The sequence below is a fragment of the Podarcis pityusensis genome (genome assembly GCF_964106645.2).
Source record: "Podarcis pityusensis genome assembly, chromosome: 12".
NCBI lineage: Eukaryota > Metazoa > Chordata > Lepidosauria > Squamata > Lacertidae > Podarcis > Podarcis pityusensis.
Window position 1 is genome coordinate 43,225,540 of NC_138037.1, and position 21,623 is coordinate 43,247,162.

The 21,623-nt window shown below is 43.7% G+C and overlaps 1 protein-coding gene and 1 long non-coding RNA gene across 5 annotated transcripts in view; both read left to right on the plus strand.

Moving 5' to 3' along the window:
- The first annotated feature begins 3,039 nt into the window (after positions 1-3,039).
- On the plus strand, positions 3,040-12,541 carry LOC308459575. The gene is made up of 3 exons (XR_013978175.1): positions 3,040-5,577; positions 8,919-9,002; positions 10,395-12,541. It is a non-coding gene; the product is annotated as an uncharacterized lncRNA (long non-coding RNA).
- A 2,378-nt stretch (positions 12,542-14,919) lies between these two features.
- Positions 14,920-21,623, plus strand: part of RBMS3 (RNA binding motif single stranded interacting protein 3) — a gene marked incomplete at its 3' end in the record, with an annotated part of 764,091 nt that continues 757,387 nt past the window's right edge. Inside the window, exon 1 of one of the 4 annotated variants that reach the window (XM_080974855.1) lies at positions 14,920-15,994. In XM_080974855.1, coding sequence (XP_080830981.1) covers positions 15,818-15,994 — 177 coding nt within the window. In that variant the 5' untranslated portion in view covers positions 14,920-15,817. The remainder of the gene's footprint in view (positions 15,995-21,623) is intronic. The other 3 variants (XM_080974854.1, XM_080974853.1, XM_080974852.1) reach the window with 3 other exon arrangements.

A 21,623-nucleotide genomic window follows, 5' to 3' on the forward strand; every position in this document is an offset into this window, starting at 1 on the left:
AGCTGCCAACTTGATTTCATAGAACTTGTAAGATTGTGTGTGTGTGTGTGTGTGTGTGTGTGTGTGTAGCGCACGCTGGCCTTGCGTGAGAAATCAATAAGGTGCAGAGCCACTCAAAGCTGCCAGTAATCTCTGATACTTTGCTTTAACAGAACAGAGATTTTTTTCCCACCATACCAATCCTCTAGCTAATGCAGGCCCCCGCAATTTACAATAACAGCCATTTCTCCTTCTCTCCTGCTCTCCAGGCAATTCTCTCATATTACATGAATGAAGTCAAATGCACTAGATCATCGTATTGTTCAATTGTTTTATTAGGCTTCAATTTTCACGTATTGCTTTTTTCCCTTTGAAAAAAAAGAATGTGCCTCCAATACAAGTGAGTGAAAAATGGAGGTATAGAGCTCTAAATTTGCTGCTTATAAGCAAATGTGGGAAATAGAGACCTATAATATGCAATTTTCACCACGCTTTTTTCTAATGGGGTCATAGCACACACTGTGTGGGCTGCTATCTCGAGTCTTATATTCATTGACAGTTGAAGGCTTATGCTACAATGAGCTGGCTCACTTGACATGGTAAGTCAGACATGGGTTACCAGGACCGTGTGAACATGCCAACTCCTAGAGAGGTTGTTGCAGTTGCATTGCAATTCTCTGTTCTTAGTTTTCTGCTATATTGGTTTGTGCTAAGCCCTCCCCTCACTAGGGATAGGGAACAAATTCAGTTAAGTTCCCATTTAAGGGCAAACCTACCAAATTCATGCTTTTGGAAACGAAATGCAAACATCTTTTGAAATTTTCACTTACCTGGATTTTGCAGTGCAGTTTGCCGCTCAAGTAAGGTGTACGAAAATGCATGTACAAGGGTAACGTGTGTAAAAATTGCACATATTAGTGACAATAATGTACAAAATGCATTATATTAGGGGAAATCGCTTTGCAAAAATGTGTTTATTGTTAGAAATTTGCACTAAAATGCTGATGAATTTCCATGAGGATTTATTATTACTATTATTATTATTATTATTATTATTATTATTGCTAATTGTTACAGAAATGTGGAGTACTTCATTTCCGACTGCAAAACTGAGCACCTGTAATGTACAGAAGCACCAATTCCTAGTCTTCACTAGCCACAAGCTTCAGCCAAGGTTACCTTACCTTCATGTGTCCATCGACATTGGGTTATGTGTGAGTTGGCTTTTGTGTGTGTAGATTCCTTGCCAGTAAAAGAGTAAGGAATGAACAAAACTCTGTCGGTGTGAACAATTTGCATCCTATAAAAGGAAAGGTGAGTTTGAGTATTAACCCTCAAGGCTTTCAGGGAGCTGACAGTGTCATGCCCCATTTAACTGCACATTTCACTTGACCTGCATTTTTTTATTTCAGTTCCAGTTTATGATCTTTATGTCCATTACTGTGTCTATTTCCATTCTATCTGTCCTCAAAATGCCTGGTCTTTGGCTAGTTAGCCTGACTGTTTCCATATAACTTCTTAGGGAGTAGGGACCTGCTTCTCAGGCATTACAAAAATCCTTCAAAATTAAAACACAGTTTTCTGAGATAACTCATGGGGCTTTGAAAAGATCAGGGGAGCAATCCTTGTCACTCATTTCACCTAACTGACATTTGGCACTCTGGCTCTCAAAGCTATTGATGAGTTTTCAGCACTGAACTGTTAAAATTATCTTAAATTAACTTCATTGAGCACGGTTTGCAGAACAACTGCCGCCACCACGAAAAGCTCCCCCCCCCCTTTTTTTTTTGGCTTTTTGCAAAATCTGCATGCACATTTTAATCTCCCCACCTGCGCAGTAAGGACTACAAACATTTTCCATTAAGAAATACAAAGCCCGCCAGCATCTTCCTTCCCAGGGCAAACAGCAACTCAGACAGAAAGTATTTTTGTTGGGACCACTTAGGGAAAGGGTGGTTGATTTAAGCCCCTCGCTGTATGCTGGCCTGATCACTCTCCCTATTGACTTTAATTTAAGAGAGAGAGAAAAAGGCAAGTTAAATTGCACTGATCTGAATACAGGTTGCCCTCAAATATAGGTTGCACTTAAATTTATTGTAAGCCAATTTTTTTTGGATGTGCAGCCTATATTTGGGTCAATATGATGTACATTTGACACCCCATCTATTTTGTTCCCAGCATCATGGTACACCTGCTGTGTGTCTCTCTATTTTCTCATTTTATGCCAGTTTTATGTCCTTAAAAAAATCTATGTATTTATCATGTATCTATCATCTATCTATCATCTGTCTGTCTGTCTGTCTGTCTGTCTGTCTATCTATCTATCTATCTATCTATCTATCTATCTCTATCATCTATCTATGTACTTATCTATCATTGCTCTCTATGGGTTATCATTTAATGATGGGATGTTACAAGACCAGAAGGAGAAATGGTGCCTTTATTGTTATGTCTTGGGATAAAATCTAGAAGTGCCTAGGAAACACTGAGGATGCAATCTTAAACCAGCTTACTAGGGCAGAAGCCACATTGAACTGAATGGGGCTGATTTCTTAGTGAACTTACTTAGCTCCAGCAGCCTAGTTAAATTAGGTACTCCCTAACTAACTGCATGCATCACCTCTTTACCATGCACATATCCTTTTGCCTAAGGAGAAATGACAATGAGATGTTACGGGGCAAATCTAAAAGGGGAAATAAATTGAACAAATGCTGGAAGAAACTGCCCTGAATGAGCAATACGTTTAATGAAAAATATGTAAAGAGCGTGTTTATGTTCAGATAGGTAATAGAAGGCATATAAGATAAATCTTATAAATACAAGATAGAAGATAAATCACTCATTATGGTTCAGCTCAGAGAATAATCTAGCCCCAGATTATGATAGCTTTAAATAAACATCTATATTCTAGATTGAAAAGTAGAGGTAGACTTTTAGAAGACACCTGAAGGCAACCTTAGGGGAGTTTTTAATGTCTGATGTTTTATCTTGTTTTTAATATTTTGTTGGGAGCCACTCAGAGTGGCTGAGAAAGAGATGATGATGATGATGATGATGATGATGATAATGATTTGCATGTGTTACTGATATGTTTGCCTCCTACTCATCCTCCAAGGAGCACTCTTTCACTCTCAAAAAATGGGAACTTTAAGATGAGGCATAGTGACTTTTCCCAGGGCAAACCAACAACTCCATGCCTGCACAGGGATTCAAACTGGTATTTTTCTCATCTAGTCCCGACACTTTGGCTACTGCATACAGACACCCTCCCCCCCCCAACACAGACTGCTATAAAATGCTCACTCTTCAATCCAGGTATTTGCAGAAGAGGGAACAGTCAGAGATGAAAAGACCAGGATGCTTGTCAGATTCTCAAAGGCATCTGGCTTGCTACTGTAGGAGACAAATCTCAGGACTGGACTGGGTGAATGGATGGAACTTTAGGTCTCCTAACAGCAGAGGTTGGGACGCAATGACCCTCCCGATCTTGTTGGACTCCAATGCCCATCAGTCCCAGCCAACACGCCCAATGGGGAAATATAATGGGAGTTGTAGTCCAATAGTACCTGGAAGACCACAGGCTCCCCATGTTGCCCAATAGATTTATGTGTGGACTTTCAGTGTGCAAACTGTATCCATTGTTCCTTGTGTTTATATTGACTGCTGTCCCATAGGATAGATCCCTGTGGGCCTTGCTTTACAGATGACACACTGAGGCTTCAGAGGAGACTGTGCACAACAGCAGACGTTGAACTCATCTGCTGTTGGTCCTTATTGCTTTTCTTCACCTTTTTTTTCCTGCACAGAGAAGAGCTTCTAATGCTGTCTTAGGTAGTGTATGGTTCTGTATTCATTAAACTGCTCTTGGCAGAGGCATCTAATGTGGGCAATATGTAGAGCAGATGGTAGACTTGCTGAGGGAATGGATTGCGACTAGTGTATAATCTACTACAGGAAAGCGTTTCTGACACTTCCTGCTGAAAATCAAACGGGTGCCATGTTGGCTTTTTGAAGAGAGCTCAGACAGCTGAAGCTCTTTGTATTGGGAGTCGCCATGAGACATCCCATTATCAGCAAATCATCCCTTAGGCTATCTATCCCTTAGAGCAGGTTCAGATATCATTTGTGAGTACATCATTTGATGCTGGATCACAAAGGGTCCCGGCGTGATGCATGATTACCAGAATCCCTGTCCTTGCTTGCTCTCCACACATCCAGCCAATCTGTAATTTGGGAGCAAGGGGTCACGCTTCAGATCCTTTCCCCACACATCCACTGGCTATTGTTTACCAAACTATATTAGGCTACCACTCCATACCATAAGCCCCACTGAAGTGGACACCCTCCCTCCCATCTATTCTAAACAAGGGAGGAGTGCAAAGAGCTTCTGTCTGTGAGTGAGCACAGCAGTGGCTGATGTGAGTGCCTTAAAAAACCCCACACACCTGTTGATTGGGTGGTTGGTGGGAGAGCACGCGGGCACCATTTTGTGTCCTGCATATTCTGCTGGTTTAGATGTGACAGTCTTTTTGTGTTACGCCATGCCCCACGGCAGCCATTTTGTGACTGGCTTCATGGCACTTTCTTCAAAATTCAAAACATGCCTACTGGCCCAGAAAAGGTTGCCGATGGCTGTCCTTGTGGATTATGTTCTATGTTTGTTGATGGAAGAGAGGTGTTATTCCTATTCCTCCAGTGTAAGTGACGAAAAAGATTAGAATACCCAAGACAGTATGCCATATTTTTATTAAACATAACTCAGAAGTGAAGGGAGGAAAGTTTTTCAAAACTACTCACCACATACACACCAACTTCATAGTTACTTCAGCATTCTATGAAGTGCTGTTTTTTTAAAAAGTTACTTCAGCATAAAAATAGTCATTTAATGAGAATATATTTGGTACAAATTAATGCAGGCATCTGAAATGGAAGGTGCCAAATGTGATTCAACTATTCCTTCAAAAAAGCCAAAGCCTTCAAAAATGCTTGAAGCGTCTTCAGAACATCAGGGCAGTTGAGTATTTTTCAATTAAGTTGCATGAATACCTCTCCATTTTCCTATCCCTGTTTAACTGATAAATCAACTTGCTTATAATTAAGCAGGATTTATAAAGGTACACTATCCAAAATCCATTTTAATATTGTAAAGAACTCATACCCTATGTGCGTTGTCATTTGGAATAATGAATACGTTGCTATGGTAAACTCTTGCCTTCTGCTAGACATGAGCTTTTGTTCCAGTATTTAATATATAGGATAAAAAAGCCACTTTTTACAGAAATCTAAATGCAAAACAGCTGAATACAAAGAGAAGGGAAAGTTCCTACCTACACCTTAAGGCCATTAACAACAGTACAACATGCTCCAATGATAATTGAAAGGAACTAAAACTCTGCTAAAGATAACTCTCACAGATGCTCACCACGTGCAGAATGTACTCAAATATATGCTTCCTCTGTCTCAGCAATTTGTTTTTAGTTTCAACATCTCTCTGTATCAGATGTGGATGGTTTCATTGAGATTGGGGAGCCCTTTATAAAATTTTCAAATGAATGAACTGATGAATGGCAGCCACCAGATTCACAAGCTTGCCTTTGGTAAGACCCAGTAGACTGAAAATTTGTTCCATGAGTAATTTTGTTGTATCTGTAGCGACTTTCCTTTTGTGTATCCTGTATTCTGAAAAATCAACACAACTTGTTATATTTTAAAAAATAAATCTCAGTATCAGATGTGGGGAACCTTTGGCCCTCCAGATGTTACTGAGCTTCAACATCCACCATCCCAGGCTATTGCCATGCTTGTATGTCACCTAAGTGATAGTTTAATATCTGTAAGTACTGAAGTTACCCTAATGTTTCAGTTCTACAAATGAAGTACCTTCTAAATACTGTAATTTGTATTCAGACTCATTAAGATCTTCCTATGTTCTAGCCTGTGGATTGTTTTCAACTGCTGTTTTGGAATGATTGGTTTTATTGCAACATGATGCAATATTCGATGGTTGTTTGGATTTGGATTTGGATTTGATATCCCGCCTTTCACTCCCTTTAAGGAGTCTCAAAGCGGCTAACATTCTCCTTTCCCTTCCTCCCCCACAACAAACACTCTGTGAGGTGAGTGGGGCTGAGAGACTTCAGAGAAGGGTGACTGGCCCAAGGTCACCCAGCTGCTGCATGTGGAGGAGCGGAGACGCGAACCCGGTTCCCCAGATTACGAGACTACCGCTCTTAACCACTACACCACACTGGCTGGTTTTTATGTAAGCTACCTTTTCTGAAGGCTTTGCCCTAAAAGGCAGCGTAGAAATCATTGCATTCTGCAAGGGGGCTAAGAGTTGGCTCAAAAGGAGAGGGGGGGGGTATAAACTTGTGGGTTCCATCCCTTCGTTGCCCCACAATGACCAGCGCTGATTTAACTGTCTTGCCTTATATATGGATAGGGCCTTGAGTTATTCTGCTAAACACAATACAAATGCTAAATGCCTTAGATCCCAGCCCTTAAAAAAACCAAAAACGAGCAGAGGCTTCACAGATGTACTATTCAAAAAACAAAACAAATTTGAACATGAATTAAATCCGCTGGTGTCGTTCACATCAAAAGAAATCCGAAGTCTTTGCCCCCTGTGAGAATTGCGTAAAGGAGTGTGGTGGTCTTTCCCCCTGTCCCTGGTAGGGTTGGGTTGTTCTGCAGGCTATTTCTGTCAGGTTAGCAGTCTGGAAATGTAGACAAAGGCATTCCTCAAAGGCAAATCTCGGAAGGCCTGTATGTAAAAGCTCAAGCATGACAGTCTCCTCTGGGCTGCTGGATGTTTTGCGGGCTTGCAAGAAAGCCCCTCAGAGGAGCCAAGATCGATGGATGGGGAAACGACTCGATGTACATCTGTGTCATCTGCTTTGAAATGTATAGTACAGAGGGAATTATCGATAAGGCCGACTTGTGCTTGAGGAAGCAGCCCTGCACATCCCAGACTGCAAGAGCTGGGAGTGCCAGCTGACAGAGGCCCCAAGGAGTTTGAATCAACACGAGGAAGTCTTTGATTTAAACTGTTTGAGGGTGGTAAAAGGTCAAAGCGATTCAAATGCCCATTGTGGCTCCTACACCCTGCGACACAATGCAAACTCTGAAGAAGGTTTCATAGTCTATGTTTAGACAGCCCCATCGAATACAACCAATGTAACAGAAGAATGCCTGCCGGTTGTACAGTTTGGTTTTATTTTAATCTTATTTTGAATTTGCTACACTGTTTTTTCATGGTGTTAATGGAGAAGTGTCTGGGTTTAATATAAGGTTACCAGATGTCCCCGTTTCCCGGGGACAGTCCCTGGATTTACAAATCAGTCCCCATACAAAATCAGTTGAAGTTCAAAAGTGTCCCTGGAGTCACTGAAAAAAATCAGGTAACCTTAGTTTAACGTCTGCCTCCCCCCTCCTGCCCCCAGGATGATAAAAGGGCAGTACAGAAATCAAAATGAACGAACAAATATAACCAGAAAGGCAGAGCATTTGTAGCCAGATCAAGGGCGGCTTTGTAGATGGTATTTCTCTCGCGTGGATACAAAATGCTTCCCTCTATCAGCCATGTAGAGTCAGCTCTCAGAAGCTGCCCTTGCTGCCAACGATGCACCAGAGACTTGGTTTTACTGTCTATCAAAACTGTCAATCTTGGCATAGAGACTCAGGCACCAACTGGGAGGCTGAAAAGTGCCTCTGCGTCATTTGGGACCCCTTCGCAGACTGGCCAGTCTTTTGATGCCTCTCTCTCTTCTGCCACATACCTGGCAAGATGTGAGGAAGGCCTTCCGTTCTAAAGACCAAGAAAAGGTTTTGTGTACTTTACAGTGCAATTCCCCCACCCCTCCACCAATAAAACAAAATAAAATCCCAAGTTTTAAAATTATTCAAACTGAGCAATTTTAAGTAAGGTTTAATCCCCTCTCCCGTGTTCTCACTGTTATGCACCATAACATTTGGGATTGTTAATTACAGAGAGTTTGCGTGGCACTGAAGTCCGAACGCAACCTTTTTTATTTTTATTTAACAAAGATTGTAAGCCTGCGGGTACGGAGTATCTGGTCTTGGTTTTATGTAAATCGCTCTGGGAGTCTTTTTGGCTGAAGAGCGGGGTACAAATGCTATAAATAAATAAAACAAATAAACCCAGAAATCTATTTTAGTATTCTCTCTGGAGCCTGAGATTCAGCAGACATTTACAAAATAGCATTTAGTTGCATAGTTGAAGCCATTACAAAATATTGCCCACAAAGATTCAGGCATGTCCTCAAAGCACTGAGAACTACAAATTTGCTTTTTTAACAACCCAGCCAGTTTTCCAAATGTTGAATTCTGCTAGCAGCACCACAATTCTGATTTTTTATTTTGGTATTCCTATGTAATTGCATAGTCCATCACAGCCTCACAAGTAAGGGCCCAATTTGTGTGATGTTCCTTAACCCTCTTCCTTTTGGAAGGGATTTGGCTTTTGCACAAAGCTAGGGATGGGCAAATCCAGGGCTTCCACCCCCAGCTGGAACTCACATGGGGGCGGGTCTACACTCGTGATTTATAACGTTAATAATGTCTTATTAAAATGTGACACCAGAGGGCGCTGCAGAGCAGCGAGCCACCAACAAAGAGAAAATGTATGTTAAAGGTTATATTGTAGAACGTTATATCTAATATCGTCCTAATGACATTTAAAATGGCGCCATTGCCATTCTAAGATAACAAGGTGAGGTCTTGCACCTCTTTTTCTAGAAAAATAGCAGTGGGCAAATCTCTCAATTCCATTTTTGCCAAATTTCTCATTTTCCCAGTCTTAAGCTCAGTTCACGTCAGTTTGCAAAAAAAAAAAAAAAAGTTCTCATGAAAATTCATAAGCATTTTAGTGCAAATTTCTCTAATAATATACATGTGTTTGTATGGAATTTTCCCCTAGCGTACACCAGCTAGATTCTGCCAGATTTCCAGATGTGGATTTTGCATCGTGTGAAAGATCAAACGAAAGCACGGAAATTAACAGGTAAGGAAATGTCAGGAATAAATTGCTATCTGAATGCAGCAGCAGACGTACAAAGATCTCTCTTGAAATGGAATGCCTACATGCTCTTTCACCCACACATGTTGTTCCAATAAAAGGCAGCTGTTGTCTCATTCTCTTGGACCAAGACAGGGAGAAGTCTTCCAAGCTGATTCTCTTAGGTCATGGACTTGCACAGTTCTGTTCAGCTGACACCGGACTATTGAGCTGAATTGGCTTGTGCTCCCATTTTTCCACTTCTCCGTTCATGTGACAAGCCAGTCGTTGTTGTCCACAACAGTTTTCTCTTTGGAAATGGCACAGCCAAGGGTTCCATCCAATTGCCTGCCATGTTTGAGCTGCAAAGGCAGCCAATGTTTTACAAGCTGATAAAAGACTATGAGTCTCACATTTCGGCTCTACGCCCACTTCTGAAAGGTTGGATTGCAAAGTGTGATGGAATATTTATGTAAAGTATAGGAAAAGAAAAAAAGGAAAACAGGCTCTAAGCTGTAGTGCTGAAAAATAGCTCCTCCAAATTTATCACCACAAATTCTGAGGATAGATCATGGAACACTAAATGTTTTCTGTTTGACATTTCACATTGTGCGTTAAGAACCAGTGTGGTATGACTGGGCTAAGACATAGGAAACTTTGGCTAACACCCTCAGTGACCCATGCAGTTCACTGGGCGGCAATGGGCAAATTGCTGGGTTCCTCGGAGCTCGAGTCCGACAGTATTAGCTATAAGTCAAGGTCTTTGCTAAAGAAATGTACAGTAAACATTAGACCAGGGGTCAGCAAACTTTTTCAGCAGGGGGCGGGTCCACTGTCCCTCAGACCTTGTGGGCGGCTGGACTATATTTTGGAAAGAAGAAGAACAAATTCCTATGCCCCACAAATAACCCAGAGATGCATTTTAAATAAAAAGGTGTAAAAGGACCCCTGACTGTTAAATCCAGTCGTGAACGACTCTGGGGTTGCGGCACTCATCTCGCTTTACTGACCGAGGGAGCCAGCATTCGTCTGCAGACAGTTTTTCCTGGTCATGTGGCCAGCATGACTAAGCCGCTTCTGGTGAACTAGAGCAGCGCATGGAAATGCCGTTTACCTTCCATAAAAGGACACATTCTACTCATGTAAAAACACACTGATTCCCAGGCCATCCCTGGGCCAGATTTAGAAGGCGACTGTGCCAGATCTGGCCCCTGGTTCTTAGTTTGCCTACCCATTAGACAATGCAGACCAGAAGTCTTTTCCAAGTTAGCATTAGATATCATTATCCTCTGAAACATAAACATGGGGGGGGGGGACGACGACCTAGAATCTGACTGTGTGTGGACCACCCAGATTTTTCAGAAGATCCTTGTTTACATTTGGGGTTAAATGTTTCAGGATCAACTGAGGACTCCTCCTTCCTTGTGGGTACACGCTTTTGGAATGGGCTTGCCTTGGCACTCTGCCAAACCTTGATTCCAGTAAGTTCACGCACATACGGTAAGATCTTTATATTTATTTTAGCCCTTTTCCTGGTTTTCATTTTAGCCTCAAGGGCTGGAGAAATTGGGTCTGATTTTATTTTCTAACAACAAGAAGACACCAATTCTTCATTGTCCCCCCCATTACAGAGAGACTTGGGTGTAATTTATCATTTTATTAACTTTGTAAACAAGTGGCTAGCAACTATGGCAAAAGTTGCTGTGTAAATCAATAAAGCAACAAAGAAGACAACACTTTTAATTAGCTTTAAAATGGTATTAGTTGCACAATCTGTCACCCAGCTAATGTTTGGGAGGCTGCACATATTAGCACAATTTAGGTCCAGGGTGGCAGAACCGGGTGCACCCAACAACGAATATTTACAGTAAGACATTAAACAACTCCTCTGATGCAAGTCTATGGAAGAAACTGTGAACAGAACAAAAGCTGTTAAGCGGCTGGCAAATTCATGTTCTACATAGAATTGCAGAGCTGAAAGGGACCCTAAGGAGCATCTAATCTTGTGGTCTCGTTGTGAACCACCCTGAGACCTCTGGGTATAGGGCAGTGCATAAGTTGAATAAATAATAATAATAGTCCAACCTCTCCAATGCAGAAATATGCAGCTGTCCCATATGGGGATCAAACCTGCAACCTTGACATTATCATGCTTGTATGAAAAAAAAGAGGATTCTCTGGATAGTTGTATCAACAACCTAACAACAACAATTTAAATGGGGATATAGAAAAAAACATACTGTTGTTGTTCAGGGCATGACAGCAGTGTCAGAAATTATCTTAAAAAACATCACCTTAAAAAAAGGGTTTAAACATTATGTATGTGTTGAATCGGGACGCAGGTGGCGCTGTGGGTTAAACCACAGAGCCTAGGACTTGCCGATCAGAAGGTCGGTGGTTCGAATCCCTTCGACGAGGTAAGCTCCCGTTGCTTGGTCCCTGCTCCTGCCAACCTAGCAGTTCGAAAGCACGTCAAAGTAGATAAATAGGTACCGCTCCAGTGGGAAGGTAAACGGCGTTTCCATGCGCTGCTCTGGTTCGGCAGAAGCGGCTTAGTCATGCTGGCCACATGACCCGGAAGCTGTACGCTGGCTCCCTCGGCCAATAAAGCAAGATGAGCGCTGCAACCTCAGAGTCGGTCATGACTGGACCTAATGGTCAGGGGTCCCTTTACCTTTATGTGTTGAATCAGCCTTGTAAATATTAATAAACCCACAAAAGTTACTAGCCAGAAAAACATTACTGACCTGCTAGAGGCTAGCACAGAAGGTATAGCTCTATCATTTCTGCAACAGCCCCCTGTATTTGTATTCTGGGTCCAGAGGAGGGACAGAGTGCTCCACCTCTCCAATGCCTGCCTGCATGTGACTCATTGTAGTCGGTGTCTTGTGCTTAAGTACAAAGCTGATGGAACATACACACACTTAGGAAGACCTTCAATATTTTGCTGAAGCAGAATGAGGAAGCCTTGAAGTACAGGCATTTTAACTACCTGACAATGATTTGCAGATGGTATCTAAGTCCGAGTAGACTTGCAAAGATGTATAAGACTGAATCAGATAAGTGTCGGAGATGCAATGAGACTGGGAGTACATTTTATCAAATGTGGTGGACCTGTAAAAGGGTAAAAGAGTATTGGGAAATAATCCATAATGAATTGGAAAAAATGTTTAAAAGTACTTTTCCGAAAAACAAACAAACCCTGAGTCCTTTTTGTTGGGGATAATTCAGATGGAAATTCCCAAGTGTCAAAAAAGGTCATTTATGTATGCCACTACTGCGGCTCGAGTTTTGTTAGCCCAAAAATGGAAATCAAGCGAAATCCCAACTAAAGAAGAATGGCAACTTAAACTGTTGGAATATGTGCAGCTTGCGGACCTAACATATAGAATAAGAGAACAAGAAGAACCTATGTTTAAAGAAGATTGGAAAATGTTTACTGAATATATGGAGGGAAACTGTGTTTATTTGAAAACGTAGACAGCATTAAGATAAATTCAACAGTGTAAATAAGTTTTGATGGCTTCAATAATGGAATACTGAATGGTATATGTGATGGGATGATGAGCTGCTTGTGCGTAAAATCGTATCCCCTCAGAGTTTGTTCAAGTCCACAAACCTCTGTCTGTGACGGAGCCCCTCAGACATGGCTCCTCTAGTCACTAGCAGATTCCGACAGTGGTTGCTTTCGGAATCGCTTCCAACATAAAAGCTCCTTAACGGAAACACGTCTTCTGGACTCTCTGCGTGACAGTTTCCGGCGAGGAGTGGGTGTCCCTACAGGAGGTCCTGAAACCTCCCCACTGTTTTCGCTGGAAGTGTCTCTGAGCCATCCCTCCAGCTCACTTTCCCTCAGCTCAGCTCCTCTCCCCCTACTGGTTCCCTCTTCAGCTGCTGAGTCTCTCCCAACCTGTGTGAGCCCTTTCACCTCCCTTCCTTCCGATGGCAGTTCCCTGACAGTATAGTTTCTGTAAAATATGTGGGGATTTATGATATGTAAAATTAACCATGGAAAGAGAAGAAGGGAAGTCACTTGATATTTTTAAAGTTGTTTAAATGAATATTCTAAAATGTAAAACAGAAAATTTAATAAAAATTATAGGGGGAAAAGTAGAATTACAGGCATTTTGATGGGCTCTTAGAAGGTGAATGGTTTCTCTTTTAAATGCAGCTTGCCTTTTTGAGGGGGGTGGGTGGGTTATGATGGATCTTTGGTAGAGGAGGGGGGCACTGCTAATGTTTCATCCCTGGCTGTCTTCCTTTCTATTTCAGTTGCAATATCTGCCAGTGTAGATGCAAGCTAACAAACCATTTTAGCCATTCTGGATCTAGAGGCAAAGTTCCATAGGGCTCCATGTCATGCTACACAAAGAGCATTTTCTCAGAATATCCTTGGGTCAGGGCATCAGCTGATGCAAGCAGGGTTGCGTGTGAGTTTCCATGAACTGGGAAAATATTCTCCAGCTACATGGAATGAGACATTTTCTCCTTAGAACCATGCATACTGTGGAGTTTTTAAAAAGATGTATGCTAAAATTTGTCGGCATATGTTTCCAGGTAACATCCAAAGCTGCAATGGCAGCTCTTTAAGGCAATGTTAGCTTATATTTGGAAATTTATATTTAGAAACGCAGCCTAGTCACCTGATAAAAGAGTCCTGATTTAAGAATGATCAGATCAAAGCTTGGCTTTCATTCAAGAGAACACTTTTACACTATTTATTGGCTTGTTGGGAACATCATACACACGGATACTTTTCAAGTTGCTGAAAAACCCAGAGGCCAAATCTCCATTGGAGCACCCTGCTCAGTTCCTATCCAAGCATCCTCCTGTGTCAATGTCATCCCTCCCCAACTGGACTGTAAAATTTGTCCGCGGTGACGTATTGTCAGAGTTAATGTGTTGTCGAATTGCAGAGTTGGAAGGGACCTTGAGCGTCATCAAGTCCAACCCCTGCAATGCAGCTGTCCCATATGGGGATTGAACCTGCAACCTTGGCATTATCAGCACCAATGAAGCTATCCACGCTGTGGTATCGATGATGGTTTGTTCCAGGCACAACTGCCCATCCAAATTAAAAACAATTACTGTTCTCCCTCCTCACTCTTTTCTAACATAGGTAAAAAGGTAAAGGTAAAGGACCCCTGGACAGTTAAGTCCAGTCAAAGGCGATGATTTGGTGTGGCACTCATTTCGTTTTTCAGGCTGAGGGAGCGGGCGTTTGTCCACAGACAGCTTTCCTGGTCATGTGGTCAGCATGACTAAACCGCTTCTGGCGCAATGGGACGGAAGCCAGAGCGCACGGAAACGCTGTTTACCTTCCTGCCGCAGCGGTGCCTATTTATCTGCTTGCGTCAGTGTGCTTTCGAACTGCTGGGTTGGCAGGAGCTGGGACACAGCAACGGGAGCTCACTCCATCGCGGGGATTTGAACCGCCAACCTTCTGACCAGCAAGCCCAAGAGGCTCAGCGGTTTAGACCACAGTGCCACCCGCATCCCATTTTACCTTACAAGCTTCTTTCCCTTTTTTTTTTTTTTTTTGGGTACACTTGTAAAATGGAAGGTTTTAACGTGTAGGTATGAGACCACCTCGGAGCAACTCTCTGGGGACAGAGTCCCAGGAGGAGGAGAGGCCCTCTGCACATGCCCAGAGGCGCCCATCCTGATGACTCCACATTTTCACAGCTGGCATTCCAAAGAAACCCCTGAGCTTGGGCTCGCCCTTCCTTTCAGAAACAGCAACTATTAATCTGAAGAATCAATCACCAGAGCTCATCAAGCCGCGCGTGCGCGGGGAGGGGCGCGTCTCTCTCTCTCTTTCTCTCTCTCTCACCCGCGCGCGCGCTCCCCCCTCCTCCACGCCCGCCCTTTACTCCAGTTCCTCATGCGCTGCGCTGGCCGTCTGGAGAGGGAGCTCCAGTTGCGCATATATGTATAGATACACGGAGAAAGGAGCGCGTGCGCGGGCACAGCGCGGAGATTAGCATCAAGGAGACACAGAGGCTTGGAAGAGGTGGGGGGAGCGAGGGGGGGCCGCTGTCTCCTTCATAAACCAGCCTCTTCCCCACCACTCGGGACTGAAACCAGCGGCTTCCTTTACGCGCGCCTGCCTGGGGTCCTTGTGGCGACAGGGCGGGGCGCGCGCGGTGCGTTTGCGCGCGCGAGAGGCGTTTTAACTTTTCCTCGACATTCTCCTCAGGATACCCCCGAGTTCCCCTTTTCCCAAGCCCCTCGGCGGCTTCTCTCCTTCCCTCACGCCGCCTCGAACTTCTCCGTTCAGAGGCTCCCCTAACCGCCTCTCCAAAAAGAGAGAGAAACAGAGAGGAGGAGGAGGAAGGGGTAAATTCAATCAGAGAACCCCATGCAAAAGACTTGCCCGGGCCTGGAAGCCCCGGCTGGCGGTAGTAGCACCACCACCAAGTCTCTAATCCTCGCCGAGGGAGGAGGAGGACGGTGGGAGTTGGGTCTGGCAGGGGACCGCGCGCGCTTCGCGGGCGTTTTCGCTGCTAAGGGGCGGCTGGAGGCCACCGTACCCGCCGCCGGCAAGACAGCGAGGCGCACACGTTGGCTGCAAAAGTCTGGAGGATCTCAAGTCTGTGTTTGTGCATGAGATCGCAGGCGCCGGATCGGTGCAGGAGAGGAACCATGTGAGTGTGCCCCTCGGCTTCCTATTCTTCAAGCCAAATAAATGCACGCGCAATAACCCGGGAAGGGGAATCAAATCCTAAGAGAGAGAGATTGGAGAGGGAGAGAGGCGCCGGGGTGGCGGAAAGTCTCTTTCTCCTTGGCTGCTTTTGTTTGCAAATCCGGCGGCTAGGAAGATGGAGATGGATGTTCGGGGAGTTTCTCCGTGCCCGGAGCCCATCCCCCACGCCGCGCAGGGGTCTGGAGGCTGTCAGCAGCAGCAGCAGCAGGATGGGCAGGCAGGGGAAAGCGCCGGTGACAGCGCGCAGCAGCAGCCGGAGAAGAGGCATAGCGGTGAGAAGGAAGACAAAAAGGTAGGTTCCCCCACCAACTCTGCGTCCTTCCCCCTTTGCCGAGGCGGAAATCGCCGAGCGCGCACAGGAGGGGTTGGGTGGGGGTGGGGAAAGCCGCCTTTGAGAAACTGGGAGGGTCGAGCGGGTGGGGGAGAGCAATCTGGGTATAGGAAGCAAATGATCGTGGATGGGGGAGGAAGGGGAGTAAAAAAAAAAAAGGAACTCTACGTCTCTCCGTGCAGAAATGGTGCCTTGGATTTTAAGCCTAAATGTATGCGTTGTTATGCATTTTTTAAAAACTTAGGTTTTGGAAGTGCTCTTGTCATTCCCCACCCGGTTTGATGCTTTTCTTTTCTTTCCTTCCTTCCCCAAATCGAAAACAATGAGTTATTCGGCGCAGACAAGGGCGGTCCTAATGTGGTTTAAGGGCAAGGCAAGATTAAGAAGTCTGAAAGAGCCACTTGTTAAGGGTGGGACCCTTCTCTGAAGAGGATTGTGGTTCTTTTTCAACAGCGTTGTTCTGGGTCCAGTGTGGAGGGCGCGGTGAGGGGTGGGGCGCTTTACGAACTGCAACGACAACGGAGGAAAAACTGCTGGCTCAAAAGTTTGCTTTAACAGCATATCCCTTGCTGAAGTGTCTCCTCTGGCATATAGGGAACAGGGGCCTAGAATGTGCTGAATAGATATCAAAGGGAGAGGAGGAAAGCCTGCACGATTTTGGGTTTTTTTGCTGCTACATCCTTGCTGTGTCATTGTAGATGGGCTGCTTCATCCTGTACCAAGAGCAAGAATCCTTTGGCAAACTGAAAGAAATGGGTCAGCCTTGCCTTCCTTGGTGGTGCTGATAGATCTTCTGCTCTGCAAATTCTCTGAAGCAGGCTTCCAAAGAGAGGGGAGCATGTCCCTGCTAAAGATAATGCTAGCGAAACACATTGATCAGTCCTCCTGTCTGTAGGTATGCCTGCCTTGCCAATAATGTTTCCCAGCATGGGTTTCATAAATGGAAGGACTGGTGTGCTTGCAGCAGAGATGCTCACAATGGCCTAAGCTTGCCTACAACGGTGAATGTGGATTATTGATCGAGTGAAAACATTTGCATGCTGCAAAAGTTGACTAACCTTCCATTGGAGTTCGTGTGTTGCCTATCTGCTGTGGACGACTGCGGCGTTAGTAGTAGGTTGTTTCCTTCTTAAATATGAATGGCTACGCTACCCTGGGAACTGGTGTGTTTTCATGGTGTAGTTTTCACATTCATGGGAGAGTTCTGATGCTTGTATTAAAAGATGTATAAGGAAAGAGCCACTCAACCAACCAATGGAGAAACGGATAGCAGCCACAAAAACTTATACATGGGTCAAAGGAAAGAGAATCCAGTTACTTCAATAAAGTAGTGTTTATGAAGCAACAGATCCTTTACTCCTTATTAAATTCCAGTTGCACCTGGAATTAGATCTTTTCTGATCTGTGTCAATTGAGTGCCTCCGCCTTGCTGTGCTATATAATTAAACATTATGCACCAACTATATAGGACATTAATTTTTATCGTGAACAGAAAAGGATACTCATCCTACTGAATTCTCTCTCTCACACACACACTAGAGGCTGTTGGTTGACAACACTACATTTAATTCTCGTGCCTCTATTTGTATTGGTTACTTTCTAACATTGCTGCTGCTGCTATTATTATTATTACTACTAATATTAGGATCTCTTTCCTCCCCACGCTCAAAAAACCTGGAATGCCAATTTTGCATTCTTGCTTTTAAGCTTCCTAAGGTGTCCTGTGTTCTAGTAAGTGCTAGTAAATTTTTGACTGTTCAGGCCTACAAAACCATTCCAGCTGTGCATATTCCTCAAATATTAGCTTGCACGCATTAATTACTGTATTTTTTGCTCTATAAGACTCACTTTTTCCCTCCTAAAAAGTAAGGGGAAATGTGTGTGTGTCTTATGGAGTGAATGCAGGCTGCACAGCTATCCCAGAAGCCAGAACAGCAAGAGGGATAGTTGCTTTCGCTGCGCAGCGATCCCTCTTGCTGTTCTGGCTTCTGAGATTCAGAATATTTTTTTTCTTGTTTTCCTTCTCCAAAAACTAGGTGCGTCTTATGGTCTGGTGCGTCTTATAGAGCAAAAAATACGGTAAATATACAGCGAGAGCTACTACTGAAATGTTTGGCGGCTGTGCCAAAAAACACCTTCAGCATCTCAAAAGCATGCCATCAGCAGAAATCAGTGATCAGTAGTTACTTCTAGATGTACTGTGCACTCTGCCTAATGTTTTACTAGCAGCCGGTAGCAGGAAGTCAAATAATGTGTGCCTGCAGGTTAAAAGATGACACTGATGATGCTTGGCGAGATTCATAGCTAATTAAAACATACGTAATTGAGCCTTCCACTGAGATGGGTTTTCTGTTGTGTTTGTGAGCTTCTTGACATAGTTAACAGTACAGCTTTTCCTCTGGTGTTGCCTTTCAAATAACATGATGACAGCATTCCTCTTGGTGCCCAGTATCAAAGCTGAACTTACCTTACTTATTGCCTGAAGAACTCTGTTTCTGGGACTGGGGGTGGGGAGAAGGGAACTACTAATCAATTATGGGTTTACAGTGCTTTCACCAGTGCTAAACTGTTCCAGGTCTTCATTAAGAATACCACTGATTGTGAGCAATCAAACCATTGTAACTAAATCACTTGTGTTTTATTTATTTCAAAATATTAAACGGACCATTTTCCAAATTGATACATCATGCACATGTATGGGCATACACACACAGTCTCTCTTCCGTGTATTGAAACGCTGCATACTTAGTTGTTCTATAGCACTCTTGGTGTGAAATCCGTGCAATGCTCACTTCAGTCGTGCTCAAAGCTATCTTGTGAAGTGAGTCAGTAGGGCTGCAATATTACAGATACTTTCCTAGAGTAAACCCCTGTGAAAACATCGGGGTTTACTTAGGAGTACATTTGTAGGAATGTGCTGCAATACTGCCTTTGCATAAGACGAGGCTAACTTCTGCTTAAGCCAGGCTTTAAATCCAGGTCTAAGGACCAAGGTAACATTCTGCAAAATCATGTTTTTGAATTCTTCTCCTCATGCAAAAAGCAAAGCAAAGCTTGAGTGCAGAAAACCAGTATATTGGAGAGAGACAAAACTTATGTCTCCCTGGAGAGCTGGCTTTCTACAGGAAAGTATTCCATATTTTCCCTCTTTGCAGGGAGTGAATGTTGGTTTTCCAAGCTGGGTGGTTGTGGTGGTAGTTTCAAAGGTGGCAGCTGGGAGGCAGGACAGTATTTCTGCAGTTTCTGGCAAGGTTTCCAGACAGTCTATAGTAGTACAACCTGCAATGAATTGTTGATATTTAAGGAGGCATATTCAAAACTTCTGTGAACCCTATTGATTTGTAGAATGATATCTCAGTTGGTAGAGTATGAGACTCTTGATCTCAGTATCGTGAATTTGAGACCCACGTTGGGCCAAAAAAATCCTGTATTGCAGGGGGTTATAATAGATGACCCTTGTGGTCCCTTTCCAACTCAGCCATTCTGTGATTCTCAAGTCAAGGCTTGAAAGCTGAAGAACATGCTCCAGTCTTAGAGCTGGCCTAACAACAGATATGAATCTATTTATGCCTAAAGAATTTATATACAGTGGAACCTTGGTTCTCAAACGGCTTAGTTGATGAAGAAATCGGCTCCCAAACACCAAAACCCCGGAAGTATGTTTTCCGGTTTTTTAACGTTTTTTGGAAGCTGAATGTCCAACGCAGCTTCTGCTTTAGTGCAGGAAGCTCTTGCAGCCAATCGGAAGCCGCGCCTTGGTTTTCGAACGATTTTGGGAGTCAAATGGACTTCAGGAATGGATTAGGTTTGAGAATCAAGATTCCACTGTACTTCTTTTCTGTCAGACCTCAAAAAGTGGCTTATCAATGATTAAAGAGGTCTTCAAACTATTAAACAGAAGAAAACAACACCTTTCATTACAAGGCATTTCATCAAAACTCTGTGGTTTTCAAAAACTTCCCCAGACATTAAAAAAATCTTCCGAATTGTACGTACTTACAGGTTAGCATAAGCATTAGAAGCATCACTCTTGCCTTGCAGATCATACAGAATAAAGTCTGACAGCAGGAAGAGAAAATGAGAGGGAGGGACTAGAAGGGGACCAGGCCTTGTACCCCAACAGAGATGATGGGCAGGGGAGAGGAGGAACTCTCTCTTATGGGAAACATCAAGTGAGCTGTTTAATGGGTAGGAAGAGAAAGGTGCTGAAGCAGAAACGTACAAACCCAAGTTTTGAGTGGAGAGAAGGTGGAGAGCTATTTCAGAGGCAGCAGAATGGCCATGGAGGAAACAGCAAAGAGTAATTCAGGGAGGTGGTTTCTTTGACAGTGCAGTAGACAGTAGCCAGCTTGCTAGGGATTAAACAGAGTTGTCAGAAAGAAAGTAGAGACAGTTAAAACAGAAAAGGGCTCACCCAATGAGGCAGTCATAGCAATAGCCTCCTGGCAGCAGCGTCAGCTGGGAGGGTGAGTTGGATGGGGGGGCTGCAGGGGCTGCATGGCACACCAGCGGAGTCAATCTGGCGTTCCCCCTTGTGTGCTACTGGAAGGTCCTCTGGTAGCAAGGCACCAGGGCTCCACTACCAGAGTCGCTAGTTTGACCCTCCCAGAGTCTTACAGGGGGTGTCTAAATAGTTGTCCATTGGTTAGAGCAGGCACCCCCAACCTTTGGCCCTCCAGATGTTTTGGGACTACAATTCCCATCATCCCTGGCCACTGGTCCTGGTAGCTAGGGATCATGGGAACTGTAGGCCAAAACATCTGGAGTGCCACAGATTGGGGATGCCTGGGTCAGAGGCTTCCAAGACTTCATACCAACATTGTTCTCTGATCTATCCATGCTTGTTCTTCCTATTCCTTCCTGTTACTGTGCAGTTACTGTATTGTGTTGAGATGAAACCCAACCAGAACTAGGCTAGGGCTGGTGTTCAGGTTGTACTGAAATATGTTCACTATGAGTATGGAGTCCAGCATGGAACTGAGCTGAAGCTTGTGTCAAATAGTGAGCTAAACAAAATTTAAAAATTTCTAATCCATAATACTTGAGGCAGGGTATTTCCTATTTTGAATAGAGCATGTCTTCCTTGACCCGTAAGCTCTGGTTACTCTAGATCACCAAGACAATTTGCAGTGGACACGGTCATGTGTCTTCTTTCGGAAGCCTATTAAGACAAGGGAAAGTTAGATCTCCAGTAGGAAATCATTACCTCTGTGTTTCAAGTTAATTCCTGTGAGAAGGACATCTTTTGTTTCTATATTCTTTATTTCCATGCACTGTCTTTCCGTTACCTTTTCAAAATTGCTTTTTTGCTCAGTCTAATGAAGTTGGTTCGTCAGCTTCTCCCAAATGCAGAGAAACGATGTTAACAAAAGAGGGTTCTTGCAGAATCCGTTTCTGAATTATTTTAAATTGAGCTCATGCTGCAGACTAGCAGAGAGAGCCTTTGGTTAGACTTCATAATGGCTTTGTCAAGTCTCATGCAATGTTGGGGGATTCTGCAAAGGGACTAATAAATATACTATTTTAAAAAATTACTTGGTCGCTGAAAAGAATTGCGGAAGCACACTGAGCCTGAACAGCTGTTTGAATT